Source organism: Hevea brasiliensis, chromosome 16 (assembly GCF_030052815.1).
Source record: "Hevea brasiliensis isolate MT/VB/25A 57/8 chromosome 16, ASM3005281v1, whole genome shotgun sequence".
Taxonomy (NCBI): domain Eukaryota; kingdom Viridiplantae; phylum Streptophyta; class Magnoliopsida; order Malpighiales; family Euphorbiaceae; genus Hevea; species Hevea brasiliensis.
The window spans coordinates 66971354-66992105 of NC_079508.1; the positions used below are offsets into that span (position 1 = coordinate 66971354).

Here is a 20752-nt window from a genome sequence, read left to right on the forward strand (position 1 = left end):
AGGAAAAGCTAATATACGAGGTTTGTGCACAATAATTTTTTATTTCTTGTTGCTACTTGAAAATTTGTTTGAATATGTATAGTGAACAATTTGTGCTTATTATGACTTTGAGAAATGCTGTGGTGCCTATTTTACAATGAAAAATTGGAATGAAAAATGCTTAGTGCTTTGCATGGAATGTTTGAACAATATGATTTTAAATTTGATTTTGGATTCACACTTGGCATGGTAATATTATTGTGTTCCTCCTCCATTTATGGGTTGAGATTGATTATGTTCCTCCCTCTCTGGCTTGCCAGTCTGAGGTTGAGATTAGATGAGTACTCATACAGTTAGCTAGCCACCTCCTTCATTGATTTCGATTAGTGGGGTTGGGATTGCTTTGTCGTGGTGAACAACACGGCATTGATTGGAAATTTATGTCATGACCTAAGTTATGTTATTAATTGGCAACACTATGATTTATAAATTATTTTGATAAAATGGTATTATAAATGTTGACATCAATTTTATGAAATGTGATTGTAAAAGGGTTTAAATATTTGTTTATCGATGTATGCTTTTATGTTTAACAACTTAAATTTTTTATTATGCACTACTGAGTATAGTACTTAGCGATGGCTTTTTCTTACTATCGCAGACAGGGGGAAAGATAAGGCAGCAGAGTGAGCTACTTTTAGCTGCAGTGAAGGGATTTTGCTGTGAATCTAGTACGGGTATAAAATTTTATACCCTTGTAGATTTATTTTGGTGTAAATTAGTTGTTCATATATATTGTAGAACTTTATGAGCAGTTGTACCTTAAAATTGTATTAATAATATTTTTTATTTTCCTTTCTATCATTTGAGACTTTTGCATGTAAATTGAATTAAATTAAATGACAATGAGGTTTATTGAAAATGTGTTGAATTGTGTTGATTAAGACGAATTGTGTTGAAAATTGTTGGAGTTATGGTTGTGAAAAGTATTGGGAGTGTTTTTAACAGGTTTTAAAGAACTGTTTTCTCAAATTACAGCCGACACTCTGCCGAAATTTTTATAAAATTTTCAAAATGTCGAATAAATCAAAATTCTACTTGTGACCTAAACTCCAATTAATGGCTTTTTAATAATGATTTAACATCACTTTACATCTTAAAATAAATTAAATTTGTTTAAAATCCCTTGTATTGTATTTAATGAGTTATCGATCGGTAAAGTTCGGTAAATCATTAGGTATACTACGAGATCATATTATGCCTTACAGAGGGGTAAGGTGTGACATGTTGGAGTAGTATCAGAGCCATGTTTTGAATGAGTTTTGAACTATGCATTTGAATTAATTTCTTGACAAGTATAACTGCTCAAGTGTTCTTAATTGATACATATGATATATTTAAATCATGAATATAAACTAATGGAGGGAAATCTCCCTATGTTGCTTGTTCAAGAGATAAAATATTCTCTCATTGAATATGGAAGAAGGAGACCGCTCTGTTGAGTAATCAGTTACGGCTGAGACACAAGAGGAAGCCCCAGCTTTACAGAATGCTAGTGGGTCAGCTACACCAGCTCCACTTATGCCGCAGTTTCCTGCTCAGTTCGCTCAGCAGATGGCTGCATTATTTCAACAAATGGCTGGAAGTATACCCACCCAAGTCCCATACCCACCCAAATCCCAACTCAAACACCAGCAATGCAATCCCAACCTCCAGTCAGACAATATGATAAACTGATAAAGTATGGAGCTACTGAATTCAAGGGAACTGTGAATCCACTAGAAGCTGAGCAGTGGTTGGAGAGAATGGAAAGGGTGTTTAAGAAGCTATACTGTACAGAAGAATTAAAGTTCTAGTACACTATTTCTTTTCTGTAAGGGGATGCATGTGAGTGGTGGAAGACCATCCCCATAGTCTAGTGGAGCCCCCAGTCCCCACATGGTTAGATTTTCTAAGGGAGTTTTGGCAAAAATGGGTCCTCAATACATATGTTGACATGAAGTTGCAAGAATTTTTGAGCCTTAAGCAAGGGGACAGAAAAGTAATAGAGTATGAAAGGGATTTTTTCAGGCTGAGTCACTATGCAGGAACCCTACTTGCCACTGCTAGAGACCATTGTAAATGTTTTGAGGCTGGGTTAAGGCCTAGCTTGAGAATGCAATTAGTGGAGTTTGGACATCAGAATTTTTCAGAACTGATTTCACAAGCTCTAGAACTGGAGAGAATTGAATTGGAAGGGGGACCTAAAAAGGGGTCAGAGGAAAAGAAAAAAAGTGGAAAGACTACTAGTCAAGCTTCTGATAGTGGGTCAGGAAAAAGAAAAAAATTTGGAGGATCCAGTTCACATAAGTCTGGTAGAGGCAGATCTTCTGGACAGAGACCACCCCGATTCGGTCAGCAAACCTAGCAACACCCAGAGATACGCTGTCAGTTTGACTTTGAGAGACTTGTGGTAAGACACATAGTGGGGTATGCTATAGAGCCACAGGAGCATATTTTAACTGTGGAGGGACCGGTCATTTTGCTAAGAATTGTACGAGTGTCGGCCGTTCTGGACCATCTGCTACGTCAGAGGGATCAGCCCAAGCTTCTAACCTTAGAGGTTCACCATTAGTTAACAGAGACAGAGGTAGAGGTAGGGGTAGTACACCTGGTAGCCAGAGTACAGTGAACCAGCCAAAACAGGGGGGTACTTCAGTTAGAGTGTATACTATGAAACAGAGAGAAAAGGCCAAGACTTCCAACACAGTTGTTGGTACTTTCTTAATCTTTAACCAATATGTGTATGTATTGTTTGACCTGGGGTATACACACTCTTATGTCAGTGCCAACATTGCTTGCTTTACTATTGTTCCTTGTATGAAAATAGATTTTGAGGTGTTTGTGACTAGTCCTTTGGGACAAGAGGTTAAGGTAAACAGGATGTATAAGGATTGTCCTTTGGTGATCCAAGGACATACTTTTTTGTCAGATTTGATAAAAATGCCCTTCTGAAATTATGACATCATCTTGGGTATGGATTGGTTAGCCAGGCATCATGCTATGATTGACTGTAGACTAAAGATAGTTACTTTTGATCTCCCTCAGTATGGTGATGTGGTATTACATGGGGAGAGGTAGTTATTGCCATCAAATCTCATTTCAGCTAAACTAGCTAGAAAAATGATCCAAAAAAGGTATGAAGCATATTTAGCCCATGTGAGAGACACCCAGGTAGAGAGTCCAACAGTGAGGGATATTTCTACTGTATGTGACTTTCTGGATGTATTTTCTGAAGAATTACCAGGGCTACCTCCGGAAAGAAAAGTACAGTTTGAAATAGAGGTTATGCCTGGTGTCGACCCAATCTCTATTGCCCCGTATAGAATGGCACCTGCTGAGCTAAAAGAGCTGAGGGTACAGTTACAGGAGTTGCTTGATAAGGGCTTTATTCGCCCCAGTGTGTCACTTTGAGGAGCACCAGTCCTGTTTGTCAAGAAGAAAGATGGTACTCTCCGTTCGTGCATCGATTACAGACTGTTGAATAAGGTGATAATAAAGAATAGATATACATTGCCCCGCATAGATGATTTGTTTGATCAGTTGAAGGGTGCAGCTGTATTCTCCAAAATTGACTTAAGATCGGGGTATTATCAGTTGAAGGTGCAAGAGCAGAGCATTCTAAAAACTGCTTTTAAAACTCGATATGGCCACTATGAGTTTCTGGTTATGCCATTCGGGTTAACCAATGTTCCAGCTACTTTTATGGACCTGATGAACACTATCTTCAGGCCATACCTAGATCAGTTTGTTGTGGTGTTTATTGATGACATCTTGGTGTATTTTAAGGATGCAGAGGAGCATGACAGACACCTGAGGATTGTGCTACAGACTCTAAGGGAGAAATAGTTGTATGCTAAGCTATCAAAGTGTGAATTTTGGCTGAAGGAAATTTTTTTCTTGGGGCATATTATATCAGCTGAAGGTATAAAGGTAGATCCCAGCAAGGTTGAAGCTATCCTTAATTAGAAGTCGCCCAGGAATGTTACAGAAGTTTGCAGTTTTCTGGGTTTAGCTGGTTACTACTGCCATTTTGTGAAGGGATTTTCTATGTTAGCATCTCCACTAATCAAACTACTTCGAAAAGATGTAAAATTTCAGTGGAATGATAAATGCCAACAGGGTTTTGATGAGTTGAAGAAATATTTGACTGAAGCTCCAATCCTGACTTTACCTACTCCAGGTAAAGAATACACTATTTATAGTGATGCTTCTCACAATGGGTGAGGCTGTGTACTGATACAAGATCGAAATGTCATTGCTTATGCATCACGTCAACTGAAGTCACATGAGAGAAACTACCCTACACATGACTTGGAGCTAGCAGCTATTGTATTTGCTCTGAAGATCTGGAGAGATTATTTGTATGGAGAAAAGTGTTATATCTACACAGATCACAAGAACTTGAAATATCTGGACACACAAAAGGAGTTGAATTTGAGACAGAGGAGATAGCTAGAATTGATTAAAGACTATGACTACTTAATAGATTATCAGCCGGGAAAAGCAAATGTAGTAGGAGATGCCTTAAGTCGCAAGACTATGGCTAGTTTAAGGGTTTCTCCTTTGTCTATGGTGCATGAGTTGAGGGCACTACATGCAAATCTGGAGATATATGAGGAGGGGCAGATGATAAATGCTTAGCAAGTGAAGCCAATGTTGACCAATCAGATAAAAACAGCTGCACAGAATAATGAAAAGTATCAGAAATTGATGGAAGAGAATCGGAATGGTAAGAAGCCAGATGTTACAGTGAATGATGATGGCTTACTGTTATACTAGGGCAGAATGTGCATTCCAAATGATGTGGGATTGAAGCAAGTCATTATGAAGGAAGCACATGATTCTTCTTTTGCTATGCACCCTAGTAGCACTAAAATGTACAGAACAGTGAAAGAACATTATTGATGGAAAGGGATGAAAAAGGACATAGCAGAGTATGTGGCCAAGTGAAGGCAGAGCATCAAGTGCCAACTGGTTTACTACATCCATTGCTAGTACCCTAGTGGAAATGGGAAAGAATCATGATAGATTTTGTGATGGGTATTCCGAGAATACAGAAGAATCATGATGCAGTATGGGTCATTGTGGACAGATTGACTAAATCTGCTCACTTTTTGCCTGTGAGGATGGATTATAGCTTGGACAGATTGGCTAAACTGTACTTTGATGAGATAGTGAGACTTCATGGAGTGCCAGTATTGATTGTGTCAGACAAAGATCCAAGGTTCACTTCTAGGTTCTGAGGTAGTTTGCAAAGAGCCTATCTCTAACATGTCACACCTTACCCCTCTGTAAGGCATAACATGATCCCGTAGTATACCTAATGAATTACAGAACTTCACCAACCAATAACTCATTAAATACAATACAAAGGATTTTAAACAAATTCAATTCATTTTAAGATGTAAAGTGATGTTAAATCATTATTAAAAAGCCATTAATTGGAGTTTAGGTCACAAGTAGAATTTTGATTTATTCGACATTTTGAAAATTTTATAAAAATTTCGGCAGAGTGCAGCTGTAATTTGAGAAAATAGTTCTTTAAAACCTATTAAAAACACTCCCAATACTTTTCACAACCACAACTCCAACAATTTTCAACATAATTCGTCTCAATCAACACAATTTCAATAAACCTCATTGTCATTTAATTTAATTCAATTTACATTCAAAAGTCTCAAATAACAGAAAGGAAAAACCAAAAATATTATTTATACAACTTTAAGGTACAACTGCTCATAAAGTTCTACAATACATATGAATAACTAATTTACACCAAAATAAATCTACAAGGGTATAAAATTTTATACCCATACAAGATTCACAACAAGATTCCTTCACTGCAGCTAAAAGCAGCTCACTCTGCTGCCTTATCTTTCCCCCTGTCTGTGACAGCAAGAAAAAGTCATCGCTAAGTATTATACTCAGTGGTGCACAATAAAAAATTTAAGTTGTTGAACATAAAAGCATATATCGATAAACAAATATTTAAACCCTTTTACAATCACATTTCATGAAATTGATGTCAACATTTACAATACTATTTTATCAAAATAATTTATAAATCATAGTGTTGCCAATTAATAACACAACTTAGGTCATGACATAAAATTTTCAATCAATGCCGTGTTGTATACCACGACAAAGCAATCTCAACCCCACTAATCGAAATTAATGAGGGAGGTGGCTAGCTAGTTGTATGAGTACTCATCCAATCTCAACCTCAGACTGGCAAGCCAAAGAGAGAAGAACATAATCAATCTCAACCCTATGAATGGAGGAGGAAAATAATAATATTGCCTTGCCAAGTGTGAATCCAAAACCAAATTTAAAATCATATAGTTCAAATATTCCATGCAATGCACTAAGCATTTTTCATTGTAAAATAGGCAACACAGCATTTCTCAAAGTCATAATAAGCACAAATTGTTCACTATACATATTCAAATAAATTTTCAAGTAGCAACAAGAAATCAAAAATTATTATGCACAAACCTCGTATATTAGTTTTTCCTTAATTCACTCCTGTCTATTTCCTTCTTCGGAAGGCTCCTTTCCCACTGAAATACAAAATTAAGGTGTTTCAAGATTTATCCAAATTATTTCTAACAATAAGTCCAACAATTAAATTTTTATATACTAATTTCACTTATAAGGTTTCATAAGTCAAGTTCTTTGTGTTTTTTTATTATGGTGATTGCTATTCATTTGACCAATTAGGTAAAATATTGACTTTTTTATACTTAATAGGTATACTAGTTCTAATTACACCCACATACCACATATTGAATTACTATTGTGTTGGCATTAATTACCAATTGAAATTCAAAACTCCCTAACCCTTTGTTTGGATTGAGAGAAATGGAGAGAAGAGAAAAGAAAGAAAATTCATTTCTTTAAATTTCTTTGTTTGGACAATAAATAGAAGGGAGAATTAAAGAGAAAGGAAGAGAAATGAAGAGAAATTTTAACTCAATTTTTATTTCCAAAATTTATTATTCTACTGGACCTATCTACAGTGGAAATTTTGCCAACTTTTTTTCATCAAAGTTTTTCCTTAATATCTTAGCTTTAATTTTCTTTTTGAATCACTCTATTTGGAGTTTTGTAACTCAAGTTATGCCATTTTTACTAAGGCTGACAGGATTGGACAAAACCCAGAAATTTTGGGTAAATTTAGGTCTAGCAGATTTGGTGACTTAAGTTTGATTGGCAATTTGACTAGGTTATGGTCAGAATTTGATTTTGTGTTCTTCATGAAAGTTGTTATACTATGTCTAAACTTTCTAATGGTATAAAAATCAGATCATTTGGACCTTTCTACACCAAGTTATGACCATTTGAATATGTACTGTTCATATGGTTAGTTTTGTCCAGTGGCAGGGTACCTAATCCGAATTTAACCAAATTTTACACTAATTTATGGTCAATTTTAGGGTAAGATTTCTACATGAAAATTGTTGCTTTGGGTCTTATTTTCATCTCCAATTGGCCTCACACCAATTGGAATAACAAAATTTTAGTTATAGCCATTTGAGTGGGCAAGGGTCAAGCTGTCCAGATTTAGGCATTTTCACATTCACACTTCAATTCAATTCCATGCATTCAATCACACTTATAAGCACACCAGTTGACCAATTTAAGCATAAATAATGTCAATTGGGCATCAATTCACTAAAATCCCCAAATTTTCTCCAATTTCCCAATTGCCAAGAACCCTAATTTCTAATTGCTTAATTCATGTAAATTTCACTACACTAATCAAATTCAACACTTCATAACTATCATAAAACATGTTTAATACCATCAATTACCATCAAACCCTAATCCTTCTCAAGGTGGCCCAATTCCATAAAACATCCTTCATGTATGATTTTTCACTTTTTCAAGAAATTTTCACTAACATAACACCATTTCCATAAGCATAAACTATTTCAAATAAGAAGAGAGAGAATTACCTCAATTGACCAATTTCAAAGCTTCAATTTCTTCAAGTTTTCTCCTTCCTCGTATATTTGTCTTATGACAAAAAAAATTTAAAGAACGCATAAATATATAAAGAATAGAAAATATATAAATAGATGAATTTTTTTCATTTAGACTGATTTATTATAAATTTAAAATATAAAATATATTTAGAATATATATATATTAAATATATAAATCTCACATATTTCTGTTTTAGGTTTATAAGAGATCAAGAATAGCCGCGAGTTTGCTTAAATAGGGAGAAGAATATTAGGCAGAGAAGGAGAGGGGTTTTACTTGCTTTTACTTAAACACCATTTTGTACTTAGTCATTGAATTGGATGCCAAATTTGAAAAAAGCTGGTCTCAAAATCTAAACATCCATGTCAAACAAAATTGAAATTGCTATTAACAATTTGTTTGATTCAATTTTATAATAAAATTTATTTTATTTGCAAATAAACTTCATAATAGAATTTATTTATAAATGATTTTTTTTATTTAATATATTTTATATTAAATGTGAAATTCATTTCAAATGAAATGAATTTTATATTTTCAGTAAATAAAATAAAATAACATATAATAAAAGAATAATTTTATCACTTGAATATATATGATTTTAAATTTAAAATTTTATCAATTTTAATAAAATTTAATTTAATTATAATTAATTTCATTAAATTGATTATTAAGAATTACAAATAAATTTTTATTTAAATCAAATATTAAAATTTTAAATTTATAAAAAAAATTTATAAAATTTTATAAAATTTATTTATAGCAAACATTATCTAAATAGTTAAAAAAAATTTGCCATTACTTAATTTGGATATCCTCTGATCCGAAACAATAGCACAAATGTATGAGAAAATGGGCCACCAATCAAATTTGTTAATTATGGAAACTATTTTCTTTTTTCTTTCTGTGGCCCAGTGACTTTGAATAGGAGGGGCTCATGCTCTAAACTTTTAATGTTATCTATTCAAGGGCCATGATTTGAATGAAAAGATGAAGGCATTGCAGATATAAAATTTTCTTGTTCACCGTATGGTTTCCGTAAATTGGCATACAGCTTGTAAGTCCTCCATTAGAAAATAGAACCACCAATTGAAAACTAAAAAAAAAAAAAAATAATAATTAACTAAACAAATGCATTTTTTTTTCAAAGGTAGATAATCGCGCACATACGGCTTAGTAATAAGATACACTTCCTGGTAAAACCATGTTAATTTTATCAAGACATGTTAATCCATGTAAGACAGTAAAACTATGTTAATTTTATTAAGACATGTTAATCCATGTAAGACATACACATACGCTATCCACTATCCACAACTGATGTAGAATCTCAAAGGACCAGCCCTCCACGCGAGGGATCACATGTACACAACTCGTGTGGAGGGTAACCCACGCACACACTAGCTCACATTCTCAGGAACTTTGATTTTTTTTTTCTTAAAGGTAAATGAATACACACACATGACTCATTAACTGGACACACCCTTTGATAAAACTATGATAATTTTAATAAGACATGCTAACCGATATAAGCCACACACACGCTATCCACAATATACTACTTTATGTTATAAAATTTAAAGTAAGACATCTTTCATATTTATAATTCAAAATTGTAATATGCTATACAATTAATTTAACAAATCATAATAAAATAATGAAAATGTAATGATAATGATAATGAATATTATATTAAAATGACAATTATTTGTTGAAATTTAAGTTTAAATTTGGCTCATAAAATACAAACAATTATCATAGTTAATATTAAAATCTTGAGTTTAAAACTTTAAATTATAATCAGAGCCAAATAAACTTTCAAGAAAGAAAAACAAATAATTAGAGAACCGAGACAGTAAAAAATCTATAAAAGCAATAGAGACTATTTGGTTTCTTTTTTTAAAAAAAAAAAAATCATAATTCGATTAACCAAATAACGCAAGCTGAATGATCTATGTTGCATTATTGGGACGGATGCAAAAGTCCTATGGAGATTGAATCATGATAATGTTACATTTCCTTTTCCTTTTTTCTTTTCTTCCATTTATTTACGGCAAGGAAATACAAATAAATATAAAAATGAAATTATCAGCCGGTGGCCGGTACAATTCAAGGAACTAAACTAAAGAAGAAAGTGAGAATACATTACACAAACAACATCCCTATAGCATATAATTAGGAATATGCTACAAAGAAATATTAGGCTCTATGCTTTATAAAATGAAAAATAAATTCTTCATTCAAAAGTCTCTGCAGAAACTTGCCGCCTTGGACCAGGATCTTGAAAGTGGCCACAATCCGGAAGCCAGACCAATTAATGTGCGCAGTTCTTTCTGCAGTATCAGCAACTTTGCATGAGATGAGGTCTTAAAACTCTTTAAAAAAAAAGGTCAAAATAATTTATTGTGGTTTCCACTTTCCACCATGGAGCCTTTTTACCAGGGCACAGGGTGGACCCTGGTGAATGCGGAATTCAGCTACTGCTTGTCCATAGAAAAAAAGTGCAGTCCGCTGAATTTCATGATTCAGGCATTATAAAAACTAACTCCAGTTCAGGCTCTAAATTAACATTTCATGATGAAAATGAAGCATCAATGGCTTTTTCAGTCAACTTTCACAACATATACAACTCAACTCAACTAAGCCTTTATCCCAAAAAAATTTGGGATCGGCTATATGGATTCGCTTTCTCCACTTTAAACGATTTTGGATTAAATCATCACATAAGTCAATTTAGGTCTATCCTTTTTTTCTTTCTATCATCTAACCTAATGTGCTCTACTTGTCTAACTGGAGCCCTCCGTATGTCTATGCTTCATATGACCAAACCACCTCAATCTCCCTTCTCTCAACTTATCTTCAATTGGCACCACTCCTACCTTTTCTCTAATACTCTCATTACGGACTTTATCTAATCTAGTATGGCCACTCATCCACTTTAACATTCTCATCTCTGCAACTCTTATATCTTAGACGCATACGACTCTTTCAGTGTCCAACACTCACTACCATAAAATAAAATATGATGAAAGTGTGATTTTAAGAAAATAAAATGCAGTTTGCACAGAGTACATACCTAAAAATCAGAGTCAAGGCCCTTCGGAGGATTCCCCAATATCTTCATTGAATTCACCAAAAATATTTGGGCATCCCTCCCAATTTCCCTGCTCTCGTGCTTCCCAATACCCGCCCACATAGCGGAAAGGTCCATTTTCACCTTCTCTCTGAAACCACCTGGGTTTCCATCCGTGCTCTTGTAATTTCCTTGACTGCAAAGAATAAGAAAGTTTGATGATCTCTAATAATTTCGTCAGACATTTTAAGATTTAATACTTAATGAAACAGTCACTTGTTAATGAACTTATTTCACTTTGCAATTTTGATGTTTTGCCATACATAACGCTAACCAGCTGTGCAAATTGCCAACATTATCATTCAACTTGATCTGCAACAGAGTGGTGTATATGATTATGTCAAGAAATATAAAGCTGTCAAATATACCATTCTCTGCCGCTTCTCCAAGCGTTGTTTCTCTGTATTTGCCTTCTCATATTCCCCATTCTCCAGATGCCGTTGGTCTGGTCTAAGTCTGGAATCCGTAGGTGGGAGCTTCTCCTTAATCCGTGATCAAATACCCGGGATCAGACATCGCTATAAAAAACGATTAGAGATGCAGAAGAGAAAAATGAAATTGCATATTAGCAAATTGATTTAATACATTATCTCTACCTGCAGTCCAGGTATTAATTCATTTAGAGTGATCGCAAATGATGTTAAGTTGTACCGAGTGACATTAGGAGGTGGCTTAGTACTTTTCCAAAGTAAGGTGGCATTAGATGAGGAATTGCAATCTTTTGTCTTGCTAGACCCATCACCTTCGGTATAATACATGCTGTCATCCCACTTCCCAAATAATGAAGCAACTTTTTTACCCGAAACATCTTCAACAAACCCATTAACCTAAGTAGATATAAATTGAAATTGAATAATTCATTAGAAAAAAAATATAGACATCAGAAGATTGAATGCTTGCAGGCATCAGTTTGCAAGCAAATAAGCAAAGTTTTCCAAAAGCATGATTACAAACCTGGTGAGGATTCCTGTCAAGGATCGATTGTTCTTTGAACTTGAGTTTGCATGAATATTGTCGATTTCCATGTATATGCATCATTCCATGGTGATCACAGTACACTTTACCAAGGATAAGATTGTAAATTGTTGTTGTCACCTGATTAATTAGTGAGCCCATTTAATACAAAGTCACCATCCTTAAGAAAAGAAGGCAGAAGATTGAAATAATTTGCATGAGCACAATCATCCAGCAGTATATACCTTGCTCCATTGGAATATTTCACCATCATCAAACTCCAGGGCCAGAACTCCAACAGGATCAAGCTGAATTGACCGCCCCCAAAATTTTGTGCGGAGGTTGCTGTCGCCCCAAAACTTCCAGCCTCTGCCTTCACAGTGGCAAGCAATGAGAGTTGGGTGATGACTAACCTGTTTTAACATATGTTGTCAGAAGATGAGCATTCATGACCAGTATCATTAAATTGCAATCATGTATGCTGGCACATCCTAAGTAGTATTCAAACACTTCCATATTTTGCAAAAAACTTTTTGTTTCAATATTGTGAAGAAATTTAAAAAATACATCAAAATTTTCCTCCGTAATAAAATTTCTCTTCCCATCAGAGCCTGCATGAGACTACAAGCAAGTATTTTTCTGACATGTTGTATTTGAGGTATTTGGTTCTCCCTGTCAGAAAAGGTTATGCATACCCTTTTGCTTTCTAGAATCACCTAGAAGACTCAAACCCAAATCACTATCTCCTCAATGTTTCTACATTTCATTTAATTTCAGTCTCTCCCATAAAATCCATCTTGATCTTTCAGCTCTGGATTTTTTAGACTTTAATCCTATGGATTGAGAAAATATCCCTTCCTTAGTACAACATTAAAATCCTAGGAATTGAAGATCAATTTTCAAATAATTAAAAAAATATGGTAAAATTTTTCATCTCATTATGTCATGAAATGACGCCTCCTAGGAGGGACTTTAAATCCCTCCTTTTTGGGGGATTTGCTGGATGGAAGATGTGGTGAAATCCATTCATTCCTTCTTTAATTATCTAAACCAAATGATGAATTTTTCCCAAATCCACTGATTTCACTAATTCCTTCATTCAGATTGCTTCAAATCAAACATTGCCATCATTAATTATCAAATCAAAGGAAAGCACATGTCAACCACAGCTTAATTTCGAGACAGCCAACATAAGTTCAAAATAACTGCTGCATAATTCTGTTGTGAGTCTAGGACCAGTACTAACCTTCTCAGAGAAGAAACGAACTCCTTTATCAGGATAGTCAGCTTCATAAGTTTCTCCCAGCAAAGGATTGAAGGGTTTGCAGTGCCGGCCTTCAGAAGAAGCATATCCAGAAACAGCAAATGCAGCAACATTTAAGATCCTCAGGAGACTATTTCCCTAAACAAAGTACAAAACCCAGAAGGACGTGAAATCAGAATCATTAGGAATCAAATGATATTTATAAAACATGACAAAGAAGCTTTATAAAAATATAAGGGAAGGAATTGGGAATAATCAATTCAAGTTTTTTTTTTCCCATGCTTGACAATGTTACTAACTGTTACCAAAAATATACACAACTCATTACAGCCTTAATTTGAAACAGAATGGAATCCAACAATATCCATGGATACATGCACAATGAGTTATTAACCATTTCTTAGCAAGAATTCAAATTTTCAAAAACATTAATCATTAAATCTTCTACAATAATTAAGCATACCATGAGAGAGTAGAGGGGAAGCATAAACACACAAAAAGGGAGAGAGAGGGAGGAAGGGAGCACAACAAGAAGAACAAAAGATATTTAACCACGCGAGAAATATTTATATGCACAATATGTCATAAAAGGGGCAAAATGTTTTATGTGGATCAAGACCCGCTGGGTAACAAACCAAGAAGTGTATGGCAATCTTACTGCTTTTCCATACTCATATGCTTGGTCCAAAAGATAAGAATACTCCAAGTCCTCGAAGCATTTCTGAAGAGATGATATTGGTTCATTGAAGTAAACAGGAAGACAAACTCGTGTGAGATCCTTCCCTACGTTGTCTTTGATCATAGACCAAAGACTGACCCCTTTCTCCTTCTCAATGGGGTCAGGAAGCTTCTTTCGCCTTTCAATATGTGGATAGCCAGAATGACATAGCTGCTTCTTGGCAAGCATTTTCTCCTCATTATCAATTTGATTGTGTTCCCTGTGTTTCTCACATTGACTGGCAGCTTCTTTTATCAAAGTAGGTTCAGTAAAATACTCTTTTGTATCATAGAAGGAGGCCTCATCTTCTTCTGACACTTCCTCAAGTTCTTGTTTCTCAATATCATCAGATGATTCTGTTGTGCTACATTCTGAAATCCAAAACAATATAGTGAGAATAAGAGTGCAGGCCAAGAAGCCATAGAAAATATAGTTATCAATGTATCTGGAAAGAGCAGGAAATAACATTAACAAAATACAGCTTAAAAATTCATGCAATGACCAAATATCATATGACTAAACTTCAACAAAGTGTGAGCTATAGGGATTAAAGTAGAAAACCAAAAAAGAGATCATGGTCATTTTCTGTATTTGAATCTGCTAAATCCTAAATAAGTACACCAGGTACCCTTTGAATTTTGCTCTATAATAAAGCAGTGATGAGGCAATTGATAGATACAAAATCAACATAAAATAAAATAAAAAGGGGCTGAAGTAATTCATGCCTGTACCACTAAATTTTCCGCGCCCTAAACTTGAAAATTCGTGCTTTGTCAATTGAAATTCACCGTCTGGGATTCCAGATGTTTCAGCTTCAATATTGGCTGCCTGCATAAGCAAAAGAAAGATTCTTGATGCCCGACAAATATGATTCAAGTTTATTTGAGAAGTAAATTAATTTACAAAATGACAGTTAGAGCAGTGAATATCATCGATTAAATAAGTGGTTTCAAAATTGAGAAATTTATGAAACAGAAACAATAGGAAACATGACTTAATATTATTGCGGTGCTAAATGTGTAGATGAGTTAGTGAAAAGACAAAATAAGTGGCATCATATGAAATCAACAGACAACCACTGAACAGACATGAAAGCAAGGGTGAAACCTGTTTTGTTCATGTGTAACAAAAGATCAGCAAGTACAGCTGTGAAGATTTTGAGACAAGTAGAAGTGGTTAACAAAAAATTCAGACGATTTTATTAAAATTAGAGAAGAAAAAGTTATATTTCTGACAGGTATTTATGAAAAGGCTTTGTCTCCGGATTTCAGAAGTGGTTCACTTGAATTGTCACTTCCACCGCTCAGTTCAATTTCAAGTTACAAAAAACATTAAACCCAGTGCATTTTTAAATTGAAATGGTAATGCAATGAGATTTTGATCAATTTGCATTAGATTAAATAGCAGTTCAGAGAACAATAAATTAACTCAAGATCTATCTTTAGAAGGATCTCTGTATCAACGAATCATAGTCGTTACAATGTTACCTCTAACTGCCTCAATGTGTCGAGTAAATTGGAGCGTTCCTCGCAAAGTACTTTAAGTTGTCCTTGTATTTCGGAGAATTCAGACAGCATGATCTGCTCGCAATCCTTGACTAGGTTCTCATTGATACCCTCTTCAAGTAAGCGCTTTTTAAGCCTTTCAGTTGAAATAGACAAATCTTTTGGTACAATGGAGAGACTATCATTTAGTGATCTTGATGGAAAGAGGCTCCTTGTTGAGACCAAAGCTTGTATCCAAGCCACTCTATCTCTTTTTGAATCAGTTCTCAGATGAAGTGTCTTCGTAGCTGTAAATATGTAAAATCGCCTATTATCGGACTTGCTCTCTCGGAATGACGAGATCTGCTACAGAAATTGAGATAGCATCCTCATAAATATTTGCAAGAATTGCATTTGTTAAAATTTTACTAATAATGTGCCAACATAGAAAAACATAAAGTAATAAAATATTTGACTGAAATAAGAACCAAGAAGAGAAACCATCAAACTAGCCAGAACTAGTTGTATCCACAGATCTCCAAGAAACCAACCCAAGCGAAAGTGGAACCAATTCTTTAGCTCAAACACCACCAGTAAGGTCTCCAAGAATCCAACTCAAGCGAAAGTAAAACCAATTCCTAATGACACCTACAAAGTCCCCATTGCTGAACCCCAAAAGAACCCAATATTCTTGAGTTCAAAACAGCCCAGAAAGAGCATGAGATTGGAGTCTGCAATGGGATCTCGAAATTAGAAGAGAATATGCTTGAAATGGTCGCAGAAATATCCTTACTTTTGTCCAGCTTAGCAACGGAGACGTAATGAATGAAGTGCCACGCACTAGTCTCAAAGTCTTCACAGCCTATTTATTTTTACTTCGTTTATTGCTTCACCAGTTAAAGATAAGAAGTAGAATAAAACCCAGAGTCATAGACTCGAAGAACACTATACATTAAAAAATACTAAAATAAAACAAAAGTACCTTAACCGAGTCAAAGGGCCTACGGCTGATTACATTATCGATTAATATTTATATAATATATTATATTATTAAAATATTAATTTATTATATTATATTATTTATTTTATTATTAAAATTTAAATAACTTTAAAAATACAGTTATAAAATAATAAAGTTATTATTATTATTATTAAAAAAAATTATAGCTAATTTTAAGTTATTAAACGAAAAAAATGTATTATTTTAAAATTATAAATAAAAAAATAAAAATATTAATAATATTAATTTTTAATTTATATAAAAATTAATAATATAATCTAAATAAAAAATAAAATTAATAATATAATCTAAATAAAAAATAAAATTAAATAAATATCATATTAATTATTTATTTACTAATAATTTTAACTTTTTAAAATTTATTAAACACTTTAATTTATTTAAATATCTATCATTATCGGTTACACTGAAAGGTGAATCAAACACAAATAATAACCGAAGCTGGCAACGACCGGAACCCCGTTTCGTAACTTCCCTACACACCATCCCTACCGTTTGATAACTTCACTGTTTTCCACCAACCGTTTGATTAGAAAACTGTTCCTATAACTTACAAAAAGAAAAGAACATAGAAAATAAAGAGGATGAAGACGAAACACACCCAAAACCTAGAAGAAAAGCAAAAAAATACAGTAGCAGATACACATGCCAGGAAGTAAACAAAAACCCCAGAAATTGACAAGTAAATTTTGGATTAGATTGGATGGGATGGGAATCTGAGAAAGATTGGAAAATAAATGGGTCAAAACTTCAAAAAGAGATAGAGGCAAAGAAATGAAGGATCATTTGAGAGTGCTCAAATCCATCCACTCAAAACCATTGATGTGACCCCAGCTGAATACCTAGACCTACAACGTACCATATCATAGCCACCCATCACAAACAAAACCCACCTGCTGATGTGACCCACTCCCACATCAACAACCAGTTAAACTGTAAAAAAAAAAAAAAGGATAGCGAATATGAAACTGAAAATCATCAAGGAAAGGAAGAAGAAGAAGAAGAAGAAGAATAAAGGGTTGTAGAAAAATTGAAACCTTTTGGCCGCACACAGAACACACTCTCTAAGGCCTGAGCAATGCAAGAAAGCTGCGGTGCATAACCCACCCAATTTACTCTTTGCAGCTCAGATATCAGGGCCCCTCTTCGCTTATTGTTGTTGACAGACATGGGAAATCAGAAAGGAAATAATTTGACCAAATAGGTAAAAACTGCCATGCAAAATTTTTGAATCAAAATGTTTCCTGTATTGGCAAAACATTCCCCAATACCGCCAAAATTTCGTAAAAACCAACACTTCCATGTCCAGATCGCACAGTTAATTCTCTCTCTCTCGCTATTAGTTATTGAATATACCTTTAAATGAACAATGCCAACACTTTTCTGCTGTTTCCGGCGGTGACCTCCACTGTCCATCCTCGATAGCCGATTGGTAGAGATTTCTCCGATCAACCTGACGTCATCATTAGGAGTTAACAAATTCAGATTCTCCGGCCGCCGAATCTTTGAGTAAGAAAGTACGCCGTTTTTAAGTAAGAACCACCGTGATCTCCAACCCTTGCCGTAATTCGTCCACTTATAGAGCACTCCAGCAACGGTAGCCTCCGATCCCGCTTTAGTCCGCCCAGCATTGCTATCAGATCCACCGGAAAACCCAGCCGGCAAGGATCTCGTCCTGGTCAACGATGCCTCCGGCGACTGGTCCCCTATTCCAGGGCTCTCCAGCGAGATACAGCACAGCGGGTGCATTTCCTTGACTCTCATTTTCATTACCATTAAGAAAAATGGGTTTAGAAAAAAAAAATTGTTCACCTGAATAAAACCTCACATCAAACGAACACTCCCTGCAAATCAAACCAAACCCAAGACCAATAAATCAAAAAATAGAAATGCAAAATGAACCCATAAACATAAAGATAAAAGGCTTATATATACTGTAAGTGGACATACCTTAACTCTTAAACTGAGAGATTCAGTTAAGAGAGGATTGCTGAAAAAGAGTGAGTTTTCCCATTTTCTTATTAAAAAGGAAAAGCAAAAAAAAAAAAAAAAAAGGAAAAGGGGAAATCTTGTTGTGGAGAATAAGGTATAGTATTAGCATGCTTTGAGTGTGTATATATATGTATATGTGGTAATGGATTGGGGAAGAAGGAAGGAAAGAAGGTGAGGCAATAAAGAGAGGGAGTGGCAGAATGGTAAAATAAAAAGTTGGGTTGAATCTGAGTTGTGTTTCGAGCATGAATTGATGGGTGGAGAGAGAAAGGAAAAGGAGAAGAAGAAGAAGAAAGAAAGTGATCTTCTGGTGAGATATCGTGTAATGGAAAGTTCGTAGGGTAAAATATCGCGTGCGGGGTCTTTCCATGCTTTGCTAAATATATCAGACACGTATTTGATAATTATGATTAATTATTTTTTATTATGATATTAAATATTATCGTAACCATATTAGTTTAAATTAAGTTAAAATTAAATGATTTAATTCGATTTAAATTATCTTTAAAAATAAAAAAAATAATAATAATCTTTCAATGTTTAGGAAAAGCTAAATACAAAAATCAATAACTAACACCTGCCAACTACTTCATTAAAATTTTACAATAAAAAAGGGGAAAGTGAGAAGTATTATATACTTAATTATAAGCATGCACGTTAGTTAGCTTAAGTGGCAAAATCTGTTGAAAATTATTAATGAAGGGCATCCATTTTAGTTGAGCCAGTTGGGTTTGTTATTAAATTTACCGTTGTTCCCGATTTTAGAGTAAAATGAGGCACAAGCTTTGGAATTATTTGTGGCGAGCCAAGCACCATACTACACAAGGTTGCCTCCACCTTCCTAGAACCTGCAGATGTACCAAACCTATTAGATTGATTCCTCATTATTTATGTACCATACGAATCTTAGTTTAAATTGTATTTAATTAGTATAACTCGATAAAAGTAGACCAAATAAGATGGAATTGGGGTATCAATTTCAAAGATTGTGGATCAAATGAATTCACTTTTCCAATGGGGTAAGATGAAAATAATTAAATTAGCAACAAAAAGTTGAAAAGCGAAGAGAAGGGGGACCTTGTTGGCTGTGGTGGACAAAATGCAGCTCTCTCAATAACTACGCAAACACAAGCATAGAGAGAGAGAGAGAGAGAGAGAGCTGACAATTTTCATCTTTCTTAGCAAGAACTTTTTCTTGACCCAAAACTTAAAGGGAATGGAATTAATTCATCGGACCAGCTTATTTATAGCGTTCATCTCCTTTTCCTTTTTATCTTGTTCAAATCTTTGACCAACTATTTCTCTTTATATTTACACAAATATGTTTGGTGAAAGTGACAAATCAATGAGTACAATAAATTTCATTATCGAAATCTGATGCTGGAGATCCAAATATCATGCCAATATTTGCGCCAGATAAAAGTAAGTGTTTTTGCTTAGTATTTCATCTAGTTTCATGCAAATGGCAAAGTCAGCTTCCAGAAACATACCCATACCATAAATTTTTTTTTTTTTTTTAAATTTACATTCACTAGTAATTCATGATATATATCTTCACTATACAAATATCTATTAATACCCATTTGGATTTCAGAGGGAAAAAAATCAATGGATGGCAGGTGATATAGAGAATTAATTAGTATTAGTAAAGTGAAAGCGAAATGATAATGGCAATATCCTACTAGGTGGGACTGCCGTTATATAAACAAAAAGTGTTTAAAAAGAGGTAAGTACACCCATCGGAGAAAGTGGTCCGGCAAGGGGTGGGAGATGCTGGTGAAACCGTGCTTCTGAAACGTGTCAGCTAACAACGAGAATAACATTTTACCCACATCCACATGTATAGAGTGAGTTTGACGGCTTCCTTCCCCTTTAATTTCTTTTCTTCTCTCTTCTCTAGGTTACGTTTTCCGTTTCGCTTCAGCGCTTGCTCTCGAGGATTCCTTGGTTTAGCTGTTTGGGATTTTGAGTTGAGTTTTGATAAATTTAGCAATTCAATTATATTTAAGTTAATATAAAATTGTTAATTAAGTAAGATATTGTTTATGACGCCAAGAAATTTGTTATAAACTAAAGATGCCTTTTGTATAAATAATTGTTTCTTCTTCCTCACCTGGTAGATCCTAAATGCTAATGCCAGTAACGCTCTCATAATTTAATAGATAGAAAATATACT

The 20752-nt window shown here is 34.3% G+C and overlaps 1 protein-coding gene across 16 annotated transcripts; it reads right to left on the bottom strand.

The window, feature by feature from the left end:
- Positions 1-10009: 10009 nt before the first annotated feature.
- On the bottom strand, positions 10010-18843 carry LOC110631845 (oxysterol-binding protein-related protein 2A). 16 transcript variants are annotated; one of them, XM_058137731.1, is made up of 12 exons: positions 18535-18840; positions 17941-18428; positions 15567-15929; positions 14805-14907; positions 14020-14450; positions 13344-13499; positions 12343-12510; positions 12098-12238; positions 11740-11970; positions 11512-11631; positions 11087-11279; positions 10010-10343 (listed from the first exon to the last, which is right to left on the bottom strand). In XM_058137731.1, exons 2-11 carry the CDS (start codon positions 18358-18360, stop codon positions 11100-11102), a joined length of 2313 nt encoding a protein of 770 aa, XP_057993714.1. In that variant the 5' UTR covers positions 18361-18428; positions 18535-18840; the 3' UTR covers positions 10010-10343; positions 11087-11099. The 16 variants fall into 16 exon arrangements, 15 of the variants coding, with proteins under 15 accessions (XP_057993714.1, XP_057993717.1, XP_057993715.1 ...); XM_058137734.1 differs by having other exon boundaries at positions 14811-14907; positions 18535-18838; XM_058137732.1 differs by having other exon boundaries at positions 15567-15926; positions 18535-18837.
- Positions 18844-20752: the final 1909 nt, after the last annotated feature.

Bases quoted from the DNA above. Each gene is read 5' to 3' on its own strand.
- LOC110631845 (XM_058137731.1), bottom strand. From the start codon at position 18,360: ATGGTAATGAAAATGAGAGTCAAGGAAATGCACCCGCTGTGCTGTATC. The intron at 11,632-11,739 runs GTAGAGATAATG...ATTTGATCACGG, and splicing joins AATTAATACCTGGACTGCAG to ATTAAGGAGAAGCTCCCACC. The intron at 11,280-11,511 runs GTATATTTGACA...TATTCTTTGCAG, and splicing joins TGGAGAAGCGGCAGAGAATG to TCAAGGAAATTACAAGAGCA.